The 19,742-nt window shown below is 45.0% G+C and overlaps 2 protein-coding genes across 51 annotated transcripts in view; both read right to left on the bottom strand.

Moving 5' to 3' along the window:
* Positions 1-19,742, bottom strand: part of LOC118396512 (protein phosphatase 1H-like) — a 61,081-nt gene that overhangs the window by 22,955 nt on the left and 18,384 nt on the right. The window contains exons 3-6 of the mRNA XM_035790767.2: positions 12,215-12,574; positions 4,648-4,760; positions 4,486-4,570; positions 3,871-3,989 (exon numbers count right to left, since the gene is read on the bottom strand). Of these exons, the coding sequence (XP_035646660.1) occupies positions 3,871-3,989; positions 4,486-4,570; positions 4,648-4,760; positions 12,215-12,574 (677 nt within the window). The remainder of the gene's footprint in view (positions 1-3,870; positions 3,990-4,485; positions 4,571-4,647; positions 4,761-12,214; positions 12,575-19,742) is intronic.
* On the bottom strand, positions 4,789-8,359 carry LOC127908203 (dynein heavy chain-like). 50 transcript variants are annotated; one of them, XM_052465561.1, is made up of 5 exons: positions 7,810-8,359; positions 6,886-7,743; positions 6,754-6,819; positions 6,424-6,687; positions 4,789-6,159 (listed from the first exon to the last, which is right to left on the bottom strand). In XM_052465561.1, exons 1-5 carry the CDS (start codon positions 8,352-8,354, stop codon positions 6,003-6,005), a joined length of 1,890 nt encoding a protein of 629 aa, XP_052321521.1. In that variant the 5' UTR covers positions 8,355-8,359; the 3' UTR covers positions 4,789-6,002. The 50 variants fall into 50 exon arrangements, with proteins under 50 accessions (XP_052321521.1, XP_052321530.1, XP_052321525.1 ...); XM_052465570.1 differs by having other exon boundaries at positions 7,018-7,743; XM_052465565.1 differs by having other exon boundaries at positions 6,424-6,819; positions 6,886-7,215; positions 7,348-7,743.

Here is a 19,742-nt window from a genome sequence, read left to right as displayed (position 1 = left end):
ATATTGCTTGTTTGTAGGTGACCAAATACTAATTTCCCACCATAATTTGCAAATAAATTCATTACAAATCATACAATGTGATTTTCTGGAAAATAAATTCTCATTTTGTCTGTCATAGTTTAAGTTTACCTATGATGAAAAGTACAGGCCTCATCTTTTTAAATGGGAGAACTTGCACAATTGGTGGCTGACTAAATACTTTTTCCCCCCACGGTATATTGACATAACCTGAAAGGCCACTCAGCAAGGAAGAGGCCACTGCTAGAAAAAACAGCCATAAAAAAGCCAGACTATGTTTTGCAACTGCACATGGAGACAAAGATCATACTTTTTGGAGAAATGTCCTCTCCATCATTATGTTTGGAGGAAAAAGGGGGAGGCTTGCAAGCTGAAGAACACCATCCCAACCGTGACACACGGGGGTGGCAGCATCATGTTGTGGCGGTGCTTTGCTGCAGGAGGGACTGGTGCACTTCACAAAATAGATGGCATCATGAGGAAGGAAAATTGTGGATATATTGAAGCAACATCTCAAATCATCAGTCAGGAAGTTGATGCTTGGTCGCAAATGGGTCTTCCCAATGGACAATGACCCCAAGCATACTTCTACAGTTGTGGCAAAATGGCATAAGGACAGTCAAGGCATTGGAGTGACCATCACAAAGCCCTGACCTCAATCCTATAGAAAATGCATGGCCAGAACTGATAATGCGTGTGTGAGCAAGGAGGCCTGCAAACCTAAGTTAAGTTATGTGGATTTATTGAAGCAACATCTCAAGACATCCGTCAGGAAGTTAAAGCTTGGTTGCAAATGGGTCTTCCAAATGGACAATGACCCCAAGCATACTTCCAAAGTTGTGGCAAAATGGCTTAAGGACAACAAAGTCAAGGTTTTGGAGTGGCCATCACAAAGCCCTGACCTCAATCCTATAGAACATTTGTGGGCAGAACTGAAAAAGTGTTTGCAAGCAAGGAGGCCTACAAACCTGACTCAGTTACACCAGCTCTGTTTGGAGGAATGGGCCAAAATTCACCCAACTTATTGTGGGAAGCTTGTGGAAGGCTACCCAAAACATTTGACCCAAGTTAAAAAATGTAAAGGCAATGCTACCAAATACTAATTGAGTGTTCTGAGTGTTCCCACTTCTGACCCACTGGGAATGTGATGAAAGAAATGAAATCATTCTCTCTACTATTATTCTGACATTTCACATTCTTAAAATAAAGTGGTGATCCTAACTGACCTAAGACAGGGAATTGTTACTAGGATTAAATGTCAGCGATTGTGAAAAACTGAATTTAAATGAATTTGGCTAAGGTCTATGTAAACTTCAACTGTATGTGGAACATTTTTTTTGATTTCCTCCAAGATCCACTTTTAACATGTTTTAACCACTCCTATAAAAATGGTCAACTATCAGGTACTCAGCAAGAAGAGTCCCCTTATACTTACTTTCAGTGTTGTGATGCAAAAATGGTCAGATATTATTCATCCTAACCAGACAGTTTTATTTTTACATAGAGATAATAAAACAAGTACTTGAAACAATAAAAACACCATGAAACCAGGCCTGGTATTCATAGCTGACTTCGAAAAGGATTTTAAGTTAAGTATAGGTGCAAAATAGTCAATGGCTCCTTCTCAGACAGTATTAAAACGGCCGTTGAATGTTAGCTATTAAAATCAGATCCAACAATAATATCAAGGGGCTAGAAATTCGGGGCTTAAAAACAAAAGGTGTCATTATATGCTGCCGATTCTTGTTCTTTTAAATCCACAATTTGGATCCTTCCACAGTCTCAGAGGATCTAGATACTTTTTCTAACAGTCAATTAACCCAGCCCAGAATCACTGTTCCCCATTCTCCACCCAGCCCAGCCCCCGTACTCTGACTTCTCTAACTCTCTCTTACCTTTTCTTTTTTTCTTTTCTCTCTTTGCTTCTTCACTGCTGGCTGGTGTGCCTGCCTGGCAACTGGGGCATTTGAACATGTAGAACATGCACGCTGCTAAACATCCATCAATTGAACACGACCCTAAAACGCCACCGCCTCCCATGCTTAACAACCCCCCCCATCTGCACTGTCAATTCACAGCCCAGCTCACTGCCAACTAGGTGTGTGTGTGTGTGTGTGTGTGTGTGTGTGTGTGTGTGTGTGTGTGATAGAGAGCTAGAGCGACACAGAGCGAGAGAGAGAGCGCGACACAGAGCGAGAGAGAGAGAGCTCGAGAGCGTGACACAGAGCGAGAGAGAGAGCGCGACACAGAGCGAGAGAGAGAGCGCGACACAGAGCATGAGAGAGAGAGAGCAAGAGAGCGCGAAACAGAGCGACACAGAGCGAGAGAGCGCGACACAGAGCGAGAGAGAGCGACACACAGAGCACAGAGAGAGAGAGAGCGACGACACAGAGCAGAGCGAGAGAGCGCGACAGACGAGAGAGCGTGAGAACACAGAGAGCGTGAGCGACACAGAGAGAGCGACACAGAGAGCGAGAGCGACACAGAGCGAGAGAGAGCGAGAGAGAGAGCGAGAGCACACAGAGCGAGAGAGAGCGCGACACAGAGCGAGAGAGAGCGCGACACAGAGCGAGAGAGAGCGCGACACAGAGCGAGAGAGAGCGCGACACAGAGCGAGAGAGAGCGCGACACAGAGCGAGAGAGAGCGCGACAGAGCGAGAGAGAGCGTGACAGAGCGAGAGAGAGCGCGACACAGAGCGAGAGAGAGCGAGAGAGAGCGTGAGCAACAGAGAGAGCGTGAGCGACACAGAGAGCGAGAGCGACACAGAGAGCGAGAGCGACACAGAGAGCGAGAGCGACACAGAGAGCGAGAGCGACACAGAGAGCGAGAGCGACACAGAGAGCGAGCGCGACACAGAGAGCGAGAGCGACACAGAGAGCGAGCGCGACACAGAGCATGTCGGTTGACGCATGCGACGTGAGCGGTGTGGTTTGCATGTTAACCACTACATACTGTAGTTGTTGTTTGCTTTTCTAAAGTCGATCAAACTTGCCAGCTAATATACTGTAGTTAGAAAAGCTAGCTACTCTAACTTGAAATTACTTCTTGGTAGCAAGTTATGAGGTTGGGAACCTACAGTGTTTCTGGGCTAGCTAAAACCAACACCATGAAAGTGGCTAGTAGTATTACAGGAAAATTCTGAGGGGGCATGTGTCCCTGTGCCCCAAATCGGCATGACAGCATGCACACACATCTATTGGTCTCTGTACGCTTAGAGGCCAGTTCTGAGAAAGGCCCACTTCACTGTAAAGGAATCTTAAAAATGCACCACAGATATCAGTTCTGTTCCTGAGTTCTGGACTCAGTGAGCAGCACTGCCCTGTCCTACATCGGCACATCTTAACAGCACAGACAGAACCGCATTGAGAAAGAGTCAGCGCTGATAAATCTCCCCTTAATCACCACCACCATCTCGGTCTGTCCCGCTCTCACTCTCAAAGACGCATTGATGGGTCCTAGTTCTGTCCAGGGAACACTGATGAGCTGAACTGCCCCAGTCATTCACACAGACGACACCGAATGTCTGAGTCTATCAGAGCATGTCCTGTCAATCAGCTGGCACTCAGTACATTGATAAGAATGGGGGTTCAGATAGACAAAATGATTGCGGACAAAGGACATTATTTCAATAGCGGAGCGTAGTTGCTCATGAAATTGCGATAATGTGAAATTTCAATGACAAATCATGCAAAGATGCCTAATCTGGATTATCTCATGATTCTGGTAAAATGGTGGGGGTATGATACATTCCTCAATGCAGCACCTGTCTGTAACTTATCACAATGAGAGGAACAAGGCCCACCATTATTTGAGTAGCAGTAATCAAACAGATAAGATGGATGGATACCCACCAGCCAGACATAGTGAAGTCCCTATAGAGCATCCTCTTCCCCACCTCCTTCCTCTGTACTCGTCTGGGGAACTCCAGATGTGTAAATTCTCCCCCTAACAGGTGTGGCTGCATGTAGGCCTTCACATAGAAAGAGGAGAGAGAGGAGCGTGAAGAGATCGTCTTCTTATCCCCTGAGCACGCCAGTCAATTAAACCAGCCTAGACACCAGGCAAACGAGCTAAGCTTAGTAACTGTCAGTGAGTAACTGAGCAGACCTGGGTTCAAATGCTATTTGAAATCTTTAAAATTGTTTGAGCGTTTTCTCTACTCTGATAAGATAAGTGGGGTTTGTTCTTTTTTGTCTGTTGGTTCCATTGCGCCAGTAAAGCTCAATCAAGACCAGCTAAAATATTTGAAATGATCTCAAATACTATTTGAACTCAGGTCTGGGACAGAGAACAGCCCAGGTTCAATGTGATTCAGAGGGTTGTAGTAGAGTTCCTCCTCTTACCAGCAACTGTGGGCGTTATTCCACCAGCAGAAACCAGGTAGGAAAGTCAAGCATAGTGAATGTCTGAACAGGGAGGGGAGGTCATGTATTGCGATACAGTGTCTGTTGAGTTCCTCCTCTTACCAGGAACTGCAAGCGCTGCCTCTCTGACTCGGGTGTGAACTCTGTAGACATGGGGATAACCTCTCCACCTCGGATAATGATCGCTCTGTGCAGGACAAAGCAATCTGTGTTAATTCAAACAGTTTGAGTGTTTACTTCAGTGTGTGCATCTGTGTGTCTCACCTGCTGTCCCCGGCATTTCCAACATAGAGCTTTCCGAGTAAAAAGAGCGCACACAGAGCAGTACAGCCTCCTGAGACGTTAAACACAGCCTTGTCTCTCTCAATCTGGGCATCCTGAAAGCCAAACACATAAATACACATATACACTGAGAGTACAAAACATTAGGAACACCTTCCCACTATTGAGTTCCACCCCATTTTTCCCTCAGAACAGCCTCAATTTGTTGGGGCAGGGACTCTACAAGGTATCGAAAGCGTTCCACAGGGATTCTGGGCCATGTTGACTCCAATGCTTCCCACAGTTGTGTCAAGTTGTTCGGATGTTCGTTGGTGGGGGACAATTCTTCATGCCCACGGATTCACCTGATCAGTCTATGTCACGGAAAGAGCTGGTGTTCCTAATGGTTTGTACACTCAGTGTACATATACACGTCACAATAACACATACAACACATAAATACACTTGAAAACATACACTACATATCATAAAAGGAAACACCCCCCCCCCACTACAATAAAGCACATAAAGACCTGCTATGGATTCAAATCCTTTCCACAGTAACATATTGGACATAACATGAGCAGAATACATCAAGGAGAGATTTTTTAAAAACTATGGAAACCTAAAGACGAGGTGAAGTCTGAGGGAGTAATCGTTATTACCCGGCTTAATTAGGGCGATTATTTTAGCACTAATTAAACCAAGGGAATTATTTTAAAAATCCATGATATTAATTAGATTAATAATTAATCTGTTACTGAATTCATCAAAAAGCTAACATAAAAAGTTGAACCAACCAAGCTATGGTTCTCTACCTATATATTATGGACGCTCGCTAGTTCACCCTTTGTTATCTAAAACTATCGTAAAAGTGTCGTGGAAGAGTAAGTAGCCTTGTCACAGCAAGAAAGGCTCCGGCTCAGTGGGCCCCATCTCATATTTCTGTAGCATGAAGCAGCTTGATGTACAAGTACACCCCCTGGGCAGGACGCTCGTCTATCAGGGTCAACAATCCTACTCTGAGACGTTGGCTGTATAAATACAGGCCGAGACAAGGAGGTGATGAGTAAAAATGTGTGTATCTTGGGTTATAGCAATGTCATGAGTCTCAAGCACAATGTTAAGAGTGACAAAATAATGTTAAATGTAAATGTAAAATAATGTCCGCTAATTTACTCTGTCCCTAGCTTGTAGTCCCCTGTGGAAAACACACTGACGCTAGAGCACTCTGCCTTGCGCTCTTCTGCTGGCTATCAACTATCTGATGAAGCACACTGTGTGTGTTTCCATGGAACAAGGCCCTAGTGACACCCCGGCCCCACCACTGCTGTCACCTTGGAGGAGAAACACATTGCTCAGAAATGTGTGTGTGTTAGGGAGGGGGAACTTAGTGAACAAAATGTGTCCTTCACCGAGGGTAAGTTATGACTCTGTAGCAGTGCATACCTACGTATCCTGCTATCATATGGCTGTGGCTGTAGGGGTAAGTTACGACTGTGTAGCAGTGCATACCTACGTATCCTGCTATCATACGGCTGTGGCTGCAGGGGTAAGTTACGACTGTGTAGCAGTGCATACCTATGTATCCTGCTATCATATGGCTGTGGCTGCAGGGGTAAGTTACGACTGTGTAGCAGTGCATACCTACGTATCCTGCTATCATATGGCCGTGGCTGTAGGGGTAAGTTACGACTGTGTAGCAGTGCATACCTAGGTATCCTGCTATCATATGGCTGTGGCTGTAGGGGTAAGTTATGACTCTGTAGCAGTGCATACCTACGTATCCTGCTATCATATGGCTGTGGCTGCAGGGGTAAGTTACGACTGTGTAGCAGTGCATACCTACGTATCCTGCTATCATATGGCTGTGGCTGTAGGGGTAAGTTACGACTGTGTAGCAGTGCATACCTACGTATCCTGCTATCATATGGCTGTGGCTGTAGGGGTAAGTTACGACTGTGTAGCAGTGCATACCTACGTATCCTGCTATCATATGGCTGTGGCTGTAGGGGTAAGTTACGACTGTGTAGCAGTGCATACCTACGTATCCTGCTATCATATGGCTGTGGCTGCAGGGGTAAGTTACGACTGTGTAGCAGTGCATACCTACGTATCCTGCTATCATATGGCTGTGGCTGTAGGGGTAAGTTACGACTGTGTAGCAGTGCATACCTACGTATCCTGCTATCATATGGCTATGGCTGTAGGGGTAAGTTACGACTGTGTAGCAGTGCATACCTACGTATCCTGCTATCATATGGCTGTGGCTGTAGGGGTAAGTTACGACTGTGTAGCACTGCATACCTACGTATCCTGCTATCATATGGCTGTGGCTGTAGGGGTAAGTTACGACTGTGTAGCACTGCATACCTACGTATCCTGCTATCATATGGCTGTGGCTGTAGGGGTAAGTTACGACTGTGTAGCAGTGCATACCTACGTATCCTGCTATCATATGGCTGTGGCTGTAGGGGTAAGTTACGACTGTGTAGCAGTGCATTCCTACGTATCCTGCTATCATATGGCTGTGGCTGTAGGGGTAAGTTACGACTGTGTAGCAGTGCATTCCTACGTATCCTGCTATCATATGGCTGTGGCTGTAGGGGTAAGTTACGACTGTGTAGCAGTGCATTCCTACGTATCCTGCTATCATATGGCTGTGGCTGTAGGGGTAAGTTACGACTGTGTAGCAGTGCATACCTACGTATCCTGCTATCATATGGCTGTGGCTGTAGGGGTAAGTTACGACTGTGTAGCAGTGCATACCTACGTATCCTGCTATCATATGGCTGTGGCTGTAGGGGTAAGTTACGACTGTGTAGCAGTGCATACCTACGTATCCTGCTATCATATGGCTGTGGCTGTAGGGGTAAGTTACGACTGTGTAGCAGTGCATACCTACGTATCCTGCTATCATATGGCTGTGGCTGCAGGGGTAAGTTACGACTGTGTAGCAGTGCATACCTACGTATCCTGCTATCATATGGCTGTGGCTGTAGGGGTAAGTTACGACTGTGTAGCAGTGCATACCTACGTATCCTGCTATCATATGGCTGTGGCTGCAGGGGTAAGTTACGACTGTGTAGCAGTGCATACCTATGTATCCTGCTATCATATGGCTGTGGCTGTAGGGGTAAGTTACGACTGTGTAGCACTGCATACCTACGTATCCTGCTATCATATGGCTGTGGCTGTAGGGGTAAGTTACGACTGTGTAGCAGTGCATACCTACGTATCCTGCTATCATATGGCTGTGGCTGTAGGGGTAAGTTACGACTGTGTAGCAGTGCATTCCTACGTATCCTGCTATCATATGGCTGTGGCTGTAGGGGTAAGTTACGACTGTGTAGCAGTGCATTCCTACGTATCCTGCTATCATATGGCTGTGGCTGTAGGGGTAAGTTACGACTGTGTAGCAGTGCATTCCTACGTATCCTGCTATCATATGGCTGTGGCTGTAGGGGTAAGTTACGACTGTGTAGCAGTGCATACCTACGTATCCTGCTATCATATGGCTGTGGCTGTAGGGGTAAGTTACGACTGTGTAGCAGTGCATACCTATGTATCCTGCTATCATATGGCTGTGGCTGCAGGGTGCAGGGGTAAGTTACGACTGTGTAGCAGTGCATACCTATGTATCCTGCTATCAAACGCCTGTGGCTCCCGGGAGGATAGGCTTCAAGAATGAAAATTGAAAATGTCTGCATAAACAACTAGCTACACCCCCCCCCCCAAAAAAAAACAAACATGCTTTTAACACCCTTGCCTATCTTGCAACACTTGTCTCGTCTCACTAGCGCTGATTTAATGGAGGACATTTTTTTGTTGTTTACTAAGACTGGGATATATGTAGTTGTCTCACCTAGCCACCCTAAGACGAATTAACTATGATGCAATGTAATCAAAGTTCATGTGTCACGTGCACAGGATACAGGGTGTAAATGATACAGTGAAACGCTTACCGCAAGCTCTCTTGTAGGTCAATAGGTCAATGCAAGACAACAGTCAGGACTGGTTTGCATCCTACTGCAGGTTCATTTGACTGCAGCTTTAGTAGGGTCTATACACAGTACATGTCTTTACAGGGCGGGAGACTATGCCCCCCCAAAATAATCGGATCTCCCCCAGTTATTTATGTCCTTCTCAATGTAAACAGTGTCGTCATCGTGAGCCACGTTTCCTTTTGATGTTTACACATCTCCGTGTTTATTAGGCTCTGGCAGCCTCCTCCAGAAACGGCCCGTGGACGTGATTCATGTCAACCTGAGAACTAGAAATCAGAGCCAGTGGTTGGTGGTTATCCCAGATAAGAGAGGGGTAAAACTAGTCTGAATTATGCACCTCCATCACCCAAATCAGTGGCAGATTTCGCTTGAGAATGAGGTTCATTAAAAATAAGAAGCAAGATTAACGAAGAGATGGGGAGCAAAGCTCCAGACAAGAGCCATATGGGGATGAGGAACAACAACAAAAAGATGGGAGAGAAGAGGGATACGGATACGCCTTGTGCCTGTGAAAAAAAGAGTGAAGAGAGAGAGGCAGAGAATAGCTTTATCACGCTATGAAATCAAGTATAGGAATGAGCTGAATATATTGTGGAATATCACAAAGGTTTTTGACTCTATAACAGACTGCTGTTCGATCAAAAGGCAAACATTTGCATGACATACACTCAACTGCATCGACACGTCAGTGAACTGCTTTTTGATGAAATTGTGCATTTATATATAGACGTTTAATCTTCAATCCTTGTACGTCACACATTCATTACAAAACAATCGTTAAGCATCGACACAAATGTGCACAGGTGCATGGGAAATGGTGCATTATTACAGTTGATAGTTTGGGTTGACAGTAAATACTAGACTTGGAAAATTGCACTCACTCACTCAATGGATGGCCGCACACTGCCATCTAGTGGTGATGAGGAAAGCAACAGCTTCTGCTGCAGTACTCAGGTTTGTCTGAAGTTATGCGAGTTATTGTAAGGAGTTGTGTGAAACAGATGAGACCAGAATGCAGTTGGCACTCTAAGTGATCAACATTTCAGACTTGGATTGTATCAGTGGACTAGACACCAGGTGGTGAACTCTCTTAGCTCTGAAGAGAGGAAACACAACAGCAGAATTTAGCGAGTGCCAAAATTTGCCAAAGCCAGAATCCTCAAGAACAAGACGAGCAACGAGGCTAATAACCAATGACCTTTCTGACTCCTCATTGGCCAAAAGCCTGTCAAGACCACACTCTTTTGATTGGCTATGTGTCCAGCACCACAACCAGATGGTGAGCAGCACTGAAACCTTTTTGGCCTGCGGGTTAGAAGGGGAAAAAGTCCACAAATCGTGGTGCTGTGGACTGACTGGCACCGTATGCTGCTGATTTGAGGAACAGTCACAGATAATGGATTAGAGAGACTGGGAGGGGGGACAACATGCCGAAGCTAAACGCAGCGTTATCACTGGCAGACAGCTGTTAGACGCCACTCAACTCTCAGTGCCAAAGAGCTGCTGAGGAAAGCAGACACAGCTAAAGAGTTCATTCAAATCAAACCTGGAGCTATGACACATTAATCTATTTCAGACATACAGTTGAAGTCGGATGTTTACATACACCTTAGCCAAATACATTAAAACTCAGTTTCACAATTCCTGACATTTAATCCTAGTAAAAATAAAATCCCTGTTTTATGTCAGTTAGGATCACCACTTTATTTTAAGAATGTGAAATGTCAGAATAATAGTAGAGAGAATGATTTATTTCAGCTTTAATTTCTTTCATCACATTCCCAGTGGGTCAGAAGTTAACATAAACAATTTAAAGGCAATTGAGTGTAACTTGGGTCAAACTTTTCGGGTAGCCTTCCACAATCTTCCCACAATAAGTTGGGTGAATTTTGGCCCATTCCTCCTGACAGAGCTGGTGTAACTGAGTCAGGTTTGCAGGCCTCCTTGCTCACACACGCATTATCAGTTCTGGCCATGCATTTTCTATAGGATTGAGGTCAGGGCTTTGTGATGGTCACTCCAATGCCTTGACTGTCCTTATGCCATTTTGCCACAACTGTAGAAGTATGCTTGGGGTCATTGTCCATTGGGAATACCCATTTGCGACCAAGCATCAACTTCCTGACTGTTGTTTCAATATATCCACAATTTTCCTTCCTCATGATGCCATCTATTTTATGAAGTACACCAGTCCCTCCTGCAGCAATGCACCCCCACAACATGATGCTGCCACCCCCATGCTTCACAGTTGGGGTGGTGTTCTTCAGCTTGCAAGCCTCCCCCTTTTTCCTCCAAACATAACAATGGTCATTATGGTCAAACAGTTACATTTTTGTTTCATCAGACCAGAGGACATTTCTCCAAAAAGTACGATCTTTGTCCCCATGTGCAGTTGCAAACCGTAGTCTGGCTTTTTTATGGTGGTTTTGGAGTAGTGGTTTCTTCCTTGCAGAGCGGCTTTTCAGGTAATGTCGATATAGGACTTGTTTTACTGTGGATATAGATAGTTTTGTACCCGTTTCCTCCAGCATCTTCACAAGGTCCTTTGCTGTTGTTCCGGGATTGATTTGCAATTTTCGCACCAAAGTATGTTAATCTCTAGGAGACAGAATGCGTCTCCTTCCTGAGCGGACTTGTGGAGGTTTACCATTTTTTTTCCTGAGGTCTTGGCTGATTTCTTTTGATTTTCCCATGATGTCAAGCAAAGAGGCACTGAGTTTGAAGGTAGGCCTTGAAATACATCCACAGGTACACCGCCAATTGACTCAAATGATGTCAATTCCTATCAGAAGCTTCTAAAGCCATAACATAATTTTCTGGAATTTTCCAAGCTGTTTAAAAGGCACAGTCAACTTAGTGTATGTAAACTTCTGAACCACTGGAATTGTGATACAGTGAATTATAAGTGAAATAATCTGTCTGTAAAACAATTGTTGGAAAAATGACTTGTCATGTACGAAGTAGATATCCTAACAGAGTTGCCAAAACTATAGTTTGTTAACAAGAAATGTGTGGAGTGGTTGAAAAACGAGTTATAATGACTCCAACCTAAGTGTATGTAGACTTCAACTGCACAGGCAGAGTATGTACAACAACCGGACAGTTATCCTTAGAAATAAAAAATAAAACTGCATTTAGACAATGCTTATTAGTCCTATTCCCACTGCCCAGTAATGTTGATCTCATTATGCCAACTGCATATCTTCAGAAAAAAACAACTGTAATTGCCAAGATGCCGCTGATCAATGCATATCGGCTAAGCAGATAATGATGGGAATGAGGGGAGCGCTGCAATGTCTCTTACAATGAATGTGCAGTAATTAAATTGATTCTGCAGTGTCCCTTATATACTGTAAATAATGCAGGATGGTCAGTATGTTCTTTCAGACCAGGGCTGAATTCACCAGGGCACAACATAGTGGAACGTTCAGATAGAAATAGATCATGTACAACAGACATGCCTGTCTCAGATGTAGAACAGGGAATCACATCAACTCTATTCATGAACTTTCTATCTGCAACAATCCACAATGTTAACCTACTGACCATGGCAATGAACTCACCATCTCTTTGAACGCATTCTCTATGGCTCCCATCACCAGGCTCTCATGATCGACCTTCTTCTCTGTGAAGAACCTGGTGGGAGGGGGGTGACTGGGGGAGCCGGGTGCCCCTGCGGCACCCCGCAGTGAGGCGGTCCTGGTGATGCCCCTGTGGGTGGTGGGGGTGAGGTTGTGGTTGTTGGGCTCTCCCCCGTGGATGATGGGGACCAGCTGGGCCGGGTTCCTCAGGACATCCAGGACCTCTCGGAGGTGTTCTATGATGTGGTGCTGGAGCAGTTTAGACGCCACTACCGCCGCCCCTGAGCCCGCATGGCCGTCAAACAGCCCCCAGTAGTGGAAGGTCAGTCCGGGCACTGCATCCTGGAAACACAAACGCACACATTTTGTAATGTCAAAAGATGGCACGCGTAGACACACACAGGAGAAAAAATAGAACATAAATATGTTAATTTGGCTAATTGTGTTATATATATATATAACTCAGCAAAAAAAGAAACATCCCTTTTTCAAGAGCCTGTCTTTCAATAGGAAATTCGTAAAAATCCAAATAACTTCACAGATCTTCATTGTAAAGGGTTTAAACACTGTTTCCCATGCTTGTTCAATGAACCATAAACAATTAATGAACATGCACCTGTGGAACGGACGTTAAGACACTAATAGCTTACAGACTGTAGGCAATTAAGGTCACAGTTATGAACACTTCGGACACTAAAGAGGCCTTTCTACTGACTCCGAAAAATACCAACAGAAAGATGCCCAGGGTCCCTGCTCAACTGCGTGAATGTGCCTTAGGCATGCTGCAAGGAGGCATGAGGACTGCAGATGTGGCCAGGGCAATACATTGCAATGTCCGTACTGTGAGATGCCTAAGACAGAGCTACAGGGAGACAGGACGGACAGCTGATCGTCCTCGCAGTGGCAGACCTCGTGTAACAACACCTGCACAGGATCGGTACAGGATCGGAAAATCACACTTGCGGGACAGGTACAGGACGGCAACAACAACTGCCCGAGATACACCAGGAACGCACAATCCCTTCATCAGTGCTCAGACTGTCCGCAATAGGCTGAGAGAGGCTGGACTGAGTGCTTGTAGGCCTGTTGTAAGGAAACCGGCAACAATGTTGCCAATGGGCACAAACCCAGCGACGCTGGACCTGAAATGACTGGCAAAAATTGCTCTTCAGTGACGAGTCGCGGTTTTGTCTCACCCGGGGTGATGGTCGGATTCACATTTATCGTAGAAGGAATGAGCGTTCCACCGAAGCCTGTACTCTGGAGCGGGATCGATTTGGAGGTTACACCAGCTCTGTCAGGAGGAATTCACCCAACTTATTGTGGGAAGCTTGTGGAAGGCTACAGACCAAGCAGTATGGCTTTGTCATGCTGGAGGCTCATCTTGACATGACCCTCCAGCATGACAAAGCCATACTGCTTGGTCTGTGCGTGATTTCCTGCAAGACAGGAATGTCAGTATTTCGCCATGGCCAGCAAAGAGCCTGGACCTCAAGCCCATTGAGCGAGTCTGGGACCCGTTGGATCAGAGGGTGAGTGCGAGGGCCATTCCCCCCAGAAGAGAACTTGCAGGTGCCTTGAGAGTGGGGTAACATCCCACAGCAAGAACTGGCAAATCTGGAGCAGTCCAGGATGAGAAGATGTACTGCAGTACTTAATGCAGCTGTGGCCTCACCAGATACTGACTGTTACTTTTGATTTTGACCCCCCCCCTTTGTTCAGGAACACATTATTCCATTTCTGTTAGACACATGTCTGTGGAATTTGCTTAGTTTATGTTGTTGAATCTTATCTTCCAACAAATATTTACACATGTTAAGTTTGCTGAAAATAAAACACAGTTGACAGTGAGAGAGGCATTTCTTTTTTTTAAGAATGTGAAAATAGTAGAGAGTGATTTATTTCAGCTTTTATTTATTTCATCACATTCTCAGTGGGTCAGAAGTTAACACACTCAATTAGTATTAGTATTTGGTAGCATTGCCTTTAAAATGGTTTAACTTGGGTCAAACGTTTTGGGTAGCCTTCCACAAGCTTCCCATAATAATTTGGGTGAATTCTTTCAATTTTTCCATGATGTCAAGCAAAGAGGCACTGAGTTTGAAGGTAGGCCTTGAAATACATCCACAGGTACACCGCCAATTGACTCAAATGATATCAATTAGCCTATCAGAAGCTTCTGAAGCCATGACATCATTTTCTGGAATTTTCCAAGCTGTTTAAAAGGCACAGTCAATTTAGTGTATGTAAACTTCTGACCCACTGGAATTGTGATACAGTGAAATATAAGTGAAATAATCTTTCTGTAAACAATTGTTGGAAAAATTACTTGTGTCATGCACAAAGTAGATGTCCTAACCAACTTGCCAAAGACATTTGTGGCGTGGTTGAAAAAAAAACGAGTTTTAAATAACTCCAACCTAAGTTGATATATATATCTGATCCAACCATAAATTCATACATTATGCCTCTGACCTGAGAGGATGGAAGTTCCATATGTAGCTAGATGTAGTAGACGAATGTTAAGTAGCTGGCTAATCCTTGCCCATAAAAGGAAGTTAGGCTAGGGAGCAAGCATTTTAACCAGGTAGCCTAGGACAACAGAAACTAAATGCGTGTACTGTATGGCAGAGTCATAGACCATTTCAGCAACATGAAAGCGAAGATGACGTTGGCGTTTCTCTACAAGTTTTTGGTTCTACTTACGAGCACACACACACACACACTATAGTTTACGTTGATTGGAATACATCGTTTTTGTGATCATTTAGTTGTCACTATTAGACTAAGCAAACGTGATTTGATCATGTTGAAGTTGAAATGATACTGGAACAGTGGAGGCAGCTCCTGTTTTCTTTGCCACTTGTGGTAACTCTCCGGTGTTCTAAGTCAATGGTTGTTTAGTTATCCGAAAATGTCAGAAACGTTAACTTCATTGACCATGCTGTACGTCATGTAACTGTTTATTACATGCACAATATGTTTTGTCAACTCCACCGGACAGATGTTTCTCTCCACTTTAGTGATGAAACAAAGCTGTGGTTGAATTTATTTTTACCACCATATCTTGCAATTGTCTCAGCCTTTAGGTTTATATATCACGGTGGAAAGGCATATGAACGAACAACGCAATTATCACAACATATGTTGTAATATGGCTTGTTTCCCCCCGGCTTGGCTTCCCCAGTGATTGAACCCACACACCGCTACTGAAGGTCAAGTGTGTTAACACTGGGCTAGAATAAGAGTCTACCCTGTGTGTTAACACTGGGCTAGAATAACAGTCTACCCTGTGTGTTAACACTGGGCTAGAATAACAGTCTACCCTGTGTGTTAACACTGGGCTAGAATAACAGTCTACCCTGTGTGTTAACACTGGGCTAGAATAAGAGTCTACCCTGTGTGTTAACACTGGGCTAGAATAACAGTCTACCCTGTGTGTTAATGCTGGGCTAGAATAACAGTCTACCCTGTGTGTTAACACTGGGCTAGAATAACAGTCTACCCTGTGTGTTAACACTGGGCTAGAATAACAGTCTACCCTGTGTGTTAACACTGGGCTAGAATAACAGTCTACCCTGTGTGTTAATGCTGGGCTAGAATAACAGGTCTACCCTGTGTGTTAACGCTGGGCAGGAATAACAGGTCTACCCTGTGTGTTAATGCTGGGCAAGAATAACAGGTCTACCCTGTGTGTTAATGCTGGGCAGGAATAACAGGTCTACCCTGTGAGTTAACACTGGGCAAGAATAACAGGTCTACCCTGTGTGTTAATGCTGGGCTAGAATAACAGTCTACCCTGTGAGTTAATGCTGGGCAAGAATAACAGGTCTACCCTGTGAGTTAATGCTGGGCAAGAATAACAGGTCTACCCTGTGAGTTAATGCTGGGCTAGAATAACAGTCTACCCTGTGTGTTAATGCTGGGCAAGAATAACAGGTCTACCCTGTGTGTTAACACTGGGCTAGAATAACAGTCAACCCTGTGTGTTAATGCTGGGCTAGAATAACAGTCTACCCTGTGTGTTAATGCTGGGCTAGAATAACAGGTCTACCCTGTGTGTTAATGCTGGGCAAGAATAACAGGTCTACCCTGTGTGTTAATGCTGGGCAAGAATAACAGGTCTACCCTGTGTGTTAATGCTGGGCAAGAATAACAGGTCTACCCTGTGTGTTAATGCTGGGCAAGAATAACAGGTCTACCCTGTGTGTTAATGCTGGGCTAGAATAACAGGTCTACCCTGTGTGTTAATGCTGGGCTAGAATAACAGTCTACCCTGTGAGTTAATGCTGGGCTAGAATAACAGGTCTACCCTGTGTGTTAATGCTGGGCAAGAATAACAGGTCTACCCTGTGAGTTAATGCTGGGCAAGAATAACAGGTCTACCCTGTGTGTTAATGCTGGGCAAGAATAACAGGTCTACCCTGTGTGTTAATGCTGGGCTAGAATAACAGGTCTACCCTGTGTGTTAATGCTGGGCTAGAATAACAGGTCTACCCTGTGTGTTAATGCTGGGCTAGAATAACAGTCTACCCTGTGAGTTAATGCTGGGCTAAAATAACAGGTCTACCCTGTGTGTTAATGCTGGGCAAGAATAACAGGTCTACCCTGTGAGTTAATGCTGGGCAAGAATAACAGGTCTACCCTGTGTGTTAATGCTGGGCAAGAATAACAGGTCTACCCTGTGTGTTAATGCTGGGCTAGAATAACAGGTCTACCCTGTGTGTTAATGCTGGGCAAGAATAACAGGTCTACCCTGTGTGTTAATGCTGGGCAAGAATAACAGGTCTACCCTGTGAGTTAATGCTGGGCTAGAATAACAGTCTACCCTGTGTGTTAATGCTGGGCAAGAATAACAGGTCTACCCTGTGAGTTAATGCTGGGCTAGAATAACAGTCAACCCTGTGTGTTAATGCTGGGCAAGAATAACAGGTCTACCCTGTGTGTTAATGCTGGGCAAGAATAACAGGTCTACCCTGTGTGTTAATGCTGGGCTAGAATAACAGGTCTACCCTGTGTGTTAATGCTGGGCAAGAATAACAGTCTACCTCTGTGAGTTAATGCTGGGCTAGAATAACAGTCTACCCTGTGTGTTAATGCTGGGCTAGAATAACAGTCTACCCTGTGAGTTAATGCTGGGCTAGAATAACAGTCTAACCTGTGTGTTAATGCTGGGCTAGAATAACAGTCTACCCTGTGTGTTAATGCTGGGCTAGAATAACAGTCTACCCTGTAAGTTAATGCTGGGCTAGAATAACAGTCTAACCTGTGTGTTAATGCTGGGCTAGAATAACAGTCTACCCTGTGTGTTAATGCTGGGCAAGAATAACAGGTCTACCCTGTGTGTTAATGCTGGGCAAGAATAACAGGTCTACCCTGTGTGTTAATGCTGGGCTAGAATAACAGTCAACCCTGTAAATTAATGCTGGGCTAGAATAACAGTCTAACCTGTGTGTTAATGCTGGGCTAGAATAACAGTCTACCCTGTGAGTTAATGCTGGGCTAGAATAACAGTCTACCCTGTAAGTTAATGCTGGGCTAGAATAACAGTCTAACCTGTGTGTTAATGCTGGGCTAGAATAACAGTCTACCCTGTGTGTTAATGCTGGGCAAGAATAACAGGTCTACCCTGTGAGTTAATGCTGGGCAAGAATAACAGGTCTACCCTGTGAGTTAATGCTGGGCAAGAATAACAGGTCTACCCTGTGTGTTAATGCTGGGCTGGAAGGGATCTCAAAACTGTGTACACCACACCCTGCAGCTCTCTTCAGAACCAGGGTTAGTGAACACTGCTGTACACCACACCCTGCAGCTCTCTTCAGAACCAGGGTTCGTGAACACTGCTGTACACCACACCCTGCAGCTCTCTTCAGAACCAGGGTTCGTGAACACTGCTGTACACCACACCCTGCAGCTCTCTTCAGAACCAGGGTTCGTGAACACTGCTGTACACCACACCCTGCAGCTCTCTTCAGAACCAGGGTTCGTGAACACTGCTGTACACCACACCCTGCAGCTCTCTTCAGAACCAGGGTTCGTGAACACTGCTGTACACCACACCCTGCAACTCTCTTCAGAACCAGGGTTCGTGAACACTGCTGTACACCACACCCTGCAGCTCTCTTCAGAACCAGGGTTCGTGAACACTGCTGTACACCACACCCTGCAGCTCTCTTCAGAACCAGGGTTCGTGAACACTGCTGTACACCACACCCTGCAGCTCTCTTCAGAACCAGGGTTCGTGAACACTGCTGTACACCACACCCTGCAGCTCTCTTCAGAACCAGGGTTCGTGAACACTGCTGTACACCACACCCTGCAACTCTCTTCAGAACCAGGGTTCGTGAACACTGCTGTACACCACACCCTGCAGCTCTCTTCAGAACCAGGGTTCGTGAACACTGCTGTACACCACACCCTGCAGCTCTCTTCAGAACCAGGGTTCGTGAACACTGCTGTACACCACACCCTGCAACTCTCTTCAGAACCAGGGTTCGTGAACACTGCTGTACACCACACCCTGCAGCTCTCTTCAGAACCAGGGTTCGTGAACACTGCTGTACATGGAAGACAGAGGACAGCAGCCTCAGCCTTGTTTACCAGGCTGGGTAAGAGACTATGGGCTCTATTTTAACAAACCTAACACAACTGTCAATCTAAGTACTGGCGGTAGTGCTATACAGTGCCTTCGAAAAGTCCCCTTCAATTTTTCCACTTTACAGCCTACGACAACGTGAAAACAGGACTTTTAGCAAATGTATGAAAGAAATTATTGAACTCTTATTTCCATCCTGTAAGTATTCAGACCCTTTGCTATGAGACCCGAAATTGAGCTCAGGTGCATCCTGTTTCCACACGTTCTTTTGGAGAGATTGGAAACCCAAATTGGTCTACACAGAAAAGTTCTGGCCTGGTTTAGATCTTATCTGTCGGAAAGATATCAGTTTGTCTCTGAATGGTTTGTCCTCTGACAAATCAACTGTAAATTTCAGTGTTCCTCAAGGTTCCGTTTTAGGACCACTATTGTTTTCACTATATATATATCTTACCTCTTGGGGATGTCATTCGACAACATAATGTTAACTTTCACTGCTATGCGGATGACACACAGCTGTACATTTCAATGAAACATGGTGAAGCCCCAAAATTGCCCTCGCCTGAAGCATGTGTTTCAGACATAAGGAAGTGGATGGCTGCAAACGTTCTACTTTAAACTCGGACAAAACAGAGATGCTTGTTCTAGGTCCCAAGAAACAAAGAGATCTTCTGTTGAATCGGACAATTAATCTTAATGGCTGTACAGTCGTCTCAAATAAAACCGAAGGACCTCGGCATTACTCTGGACCCTGATCTCTCTTTTGAATAACATATCAAGACTGTTTCAAGGACAGCTTTTTTTCCATCTACGTAACATTGCAAAAATCAGAAACTTTGTCCAAAAATGATGCAGAAAAATTAATCCATGCTTTTGTCACTTCTAGGTTAGACTACTGCAATGCTCTACTTTCCG

Source organism: Oncorhynchus keta, chromosome 17, assembly GCF_023373465.1.
Source record: "Oncorhynchus keta strain PuntledgeMale-10-30-2019 chromosome 17, Oket_V2, whole genome shotgun sequence".
Classification (NCBI taxonomy): domain Eukaryota; kingdom Metazoa; phylum Chordata; class Actinopteri; order Salmoniformes; family Salmonidae; genus Oncorhynchus; species Oncorhynchus keta.
The sequence above is the reverse complement of the archived record's forward strand: the minus strand, read 5'-3'. Positions and strand labels throughout refer to the sequence as shown.

What these genes read in the sequence shown, in the direction of transcription:
- LOC127908203 (XM_052465555.1), bottom strand. Translation starts at nt 8,354, where the DNA reads ATGCAGACATTTTCAATTTTCATTCTTGAAGCCTATCCTCCCGGGAGC. An exon ending in TATGATAGCAGGATACGTAG is followed by an intron (nt 6,820 to 6,885) that starts GTATGCACTGCT and finishes CAGGATACGTAG; the next exon opens with GTATGCACTGCTACACAGTC. An exon ending in TATGATAGCAGGATACGTAG is followed by an intron (nt 6,160 to 6,423) that starts GTATGCACTGCT and finishes CAGGATACGTAG; the next exon opens with GTATGCACTGCTACACAGTC.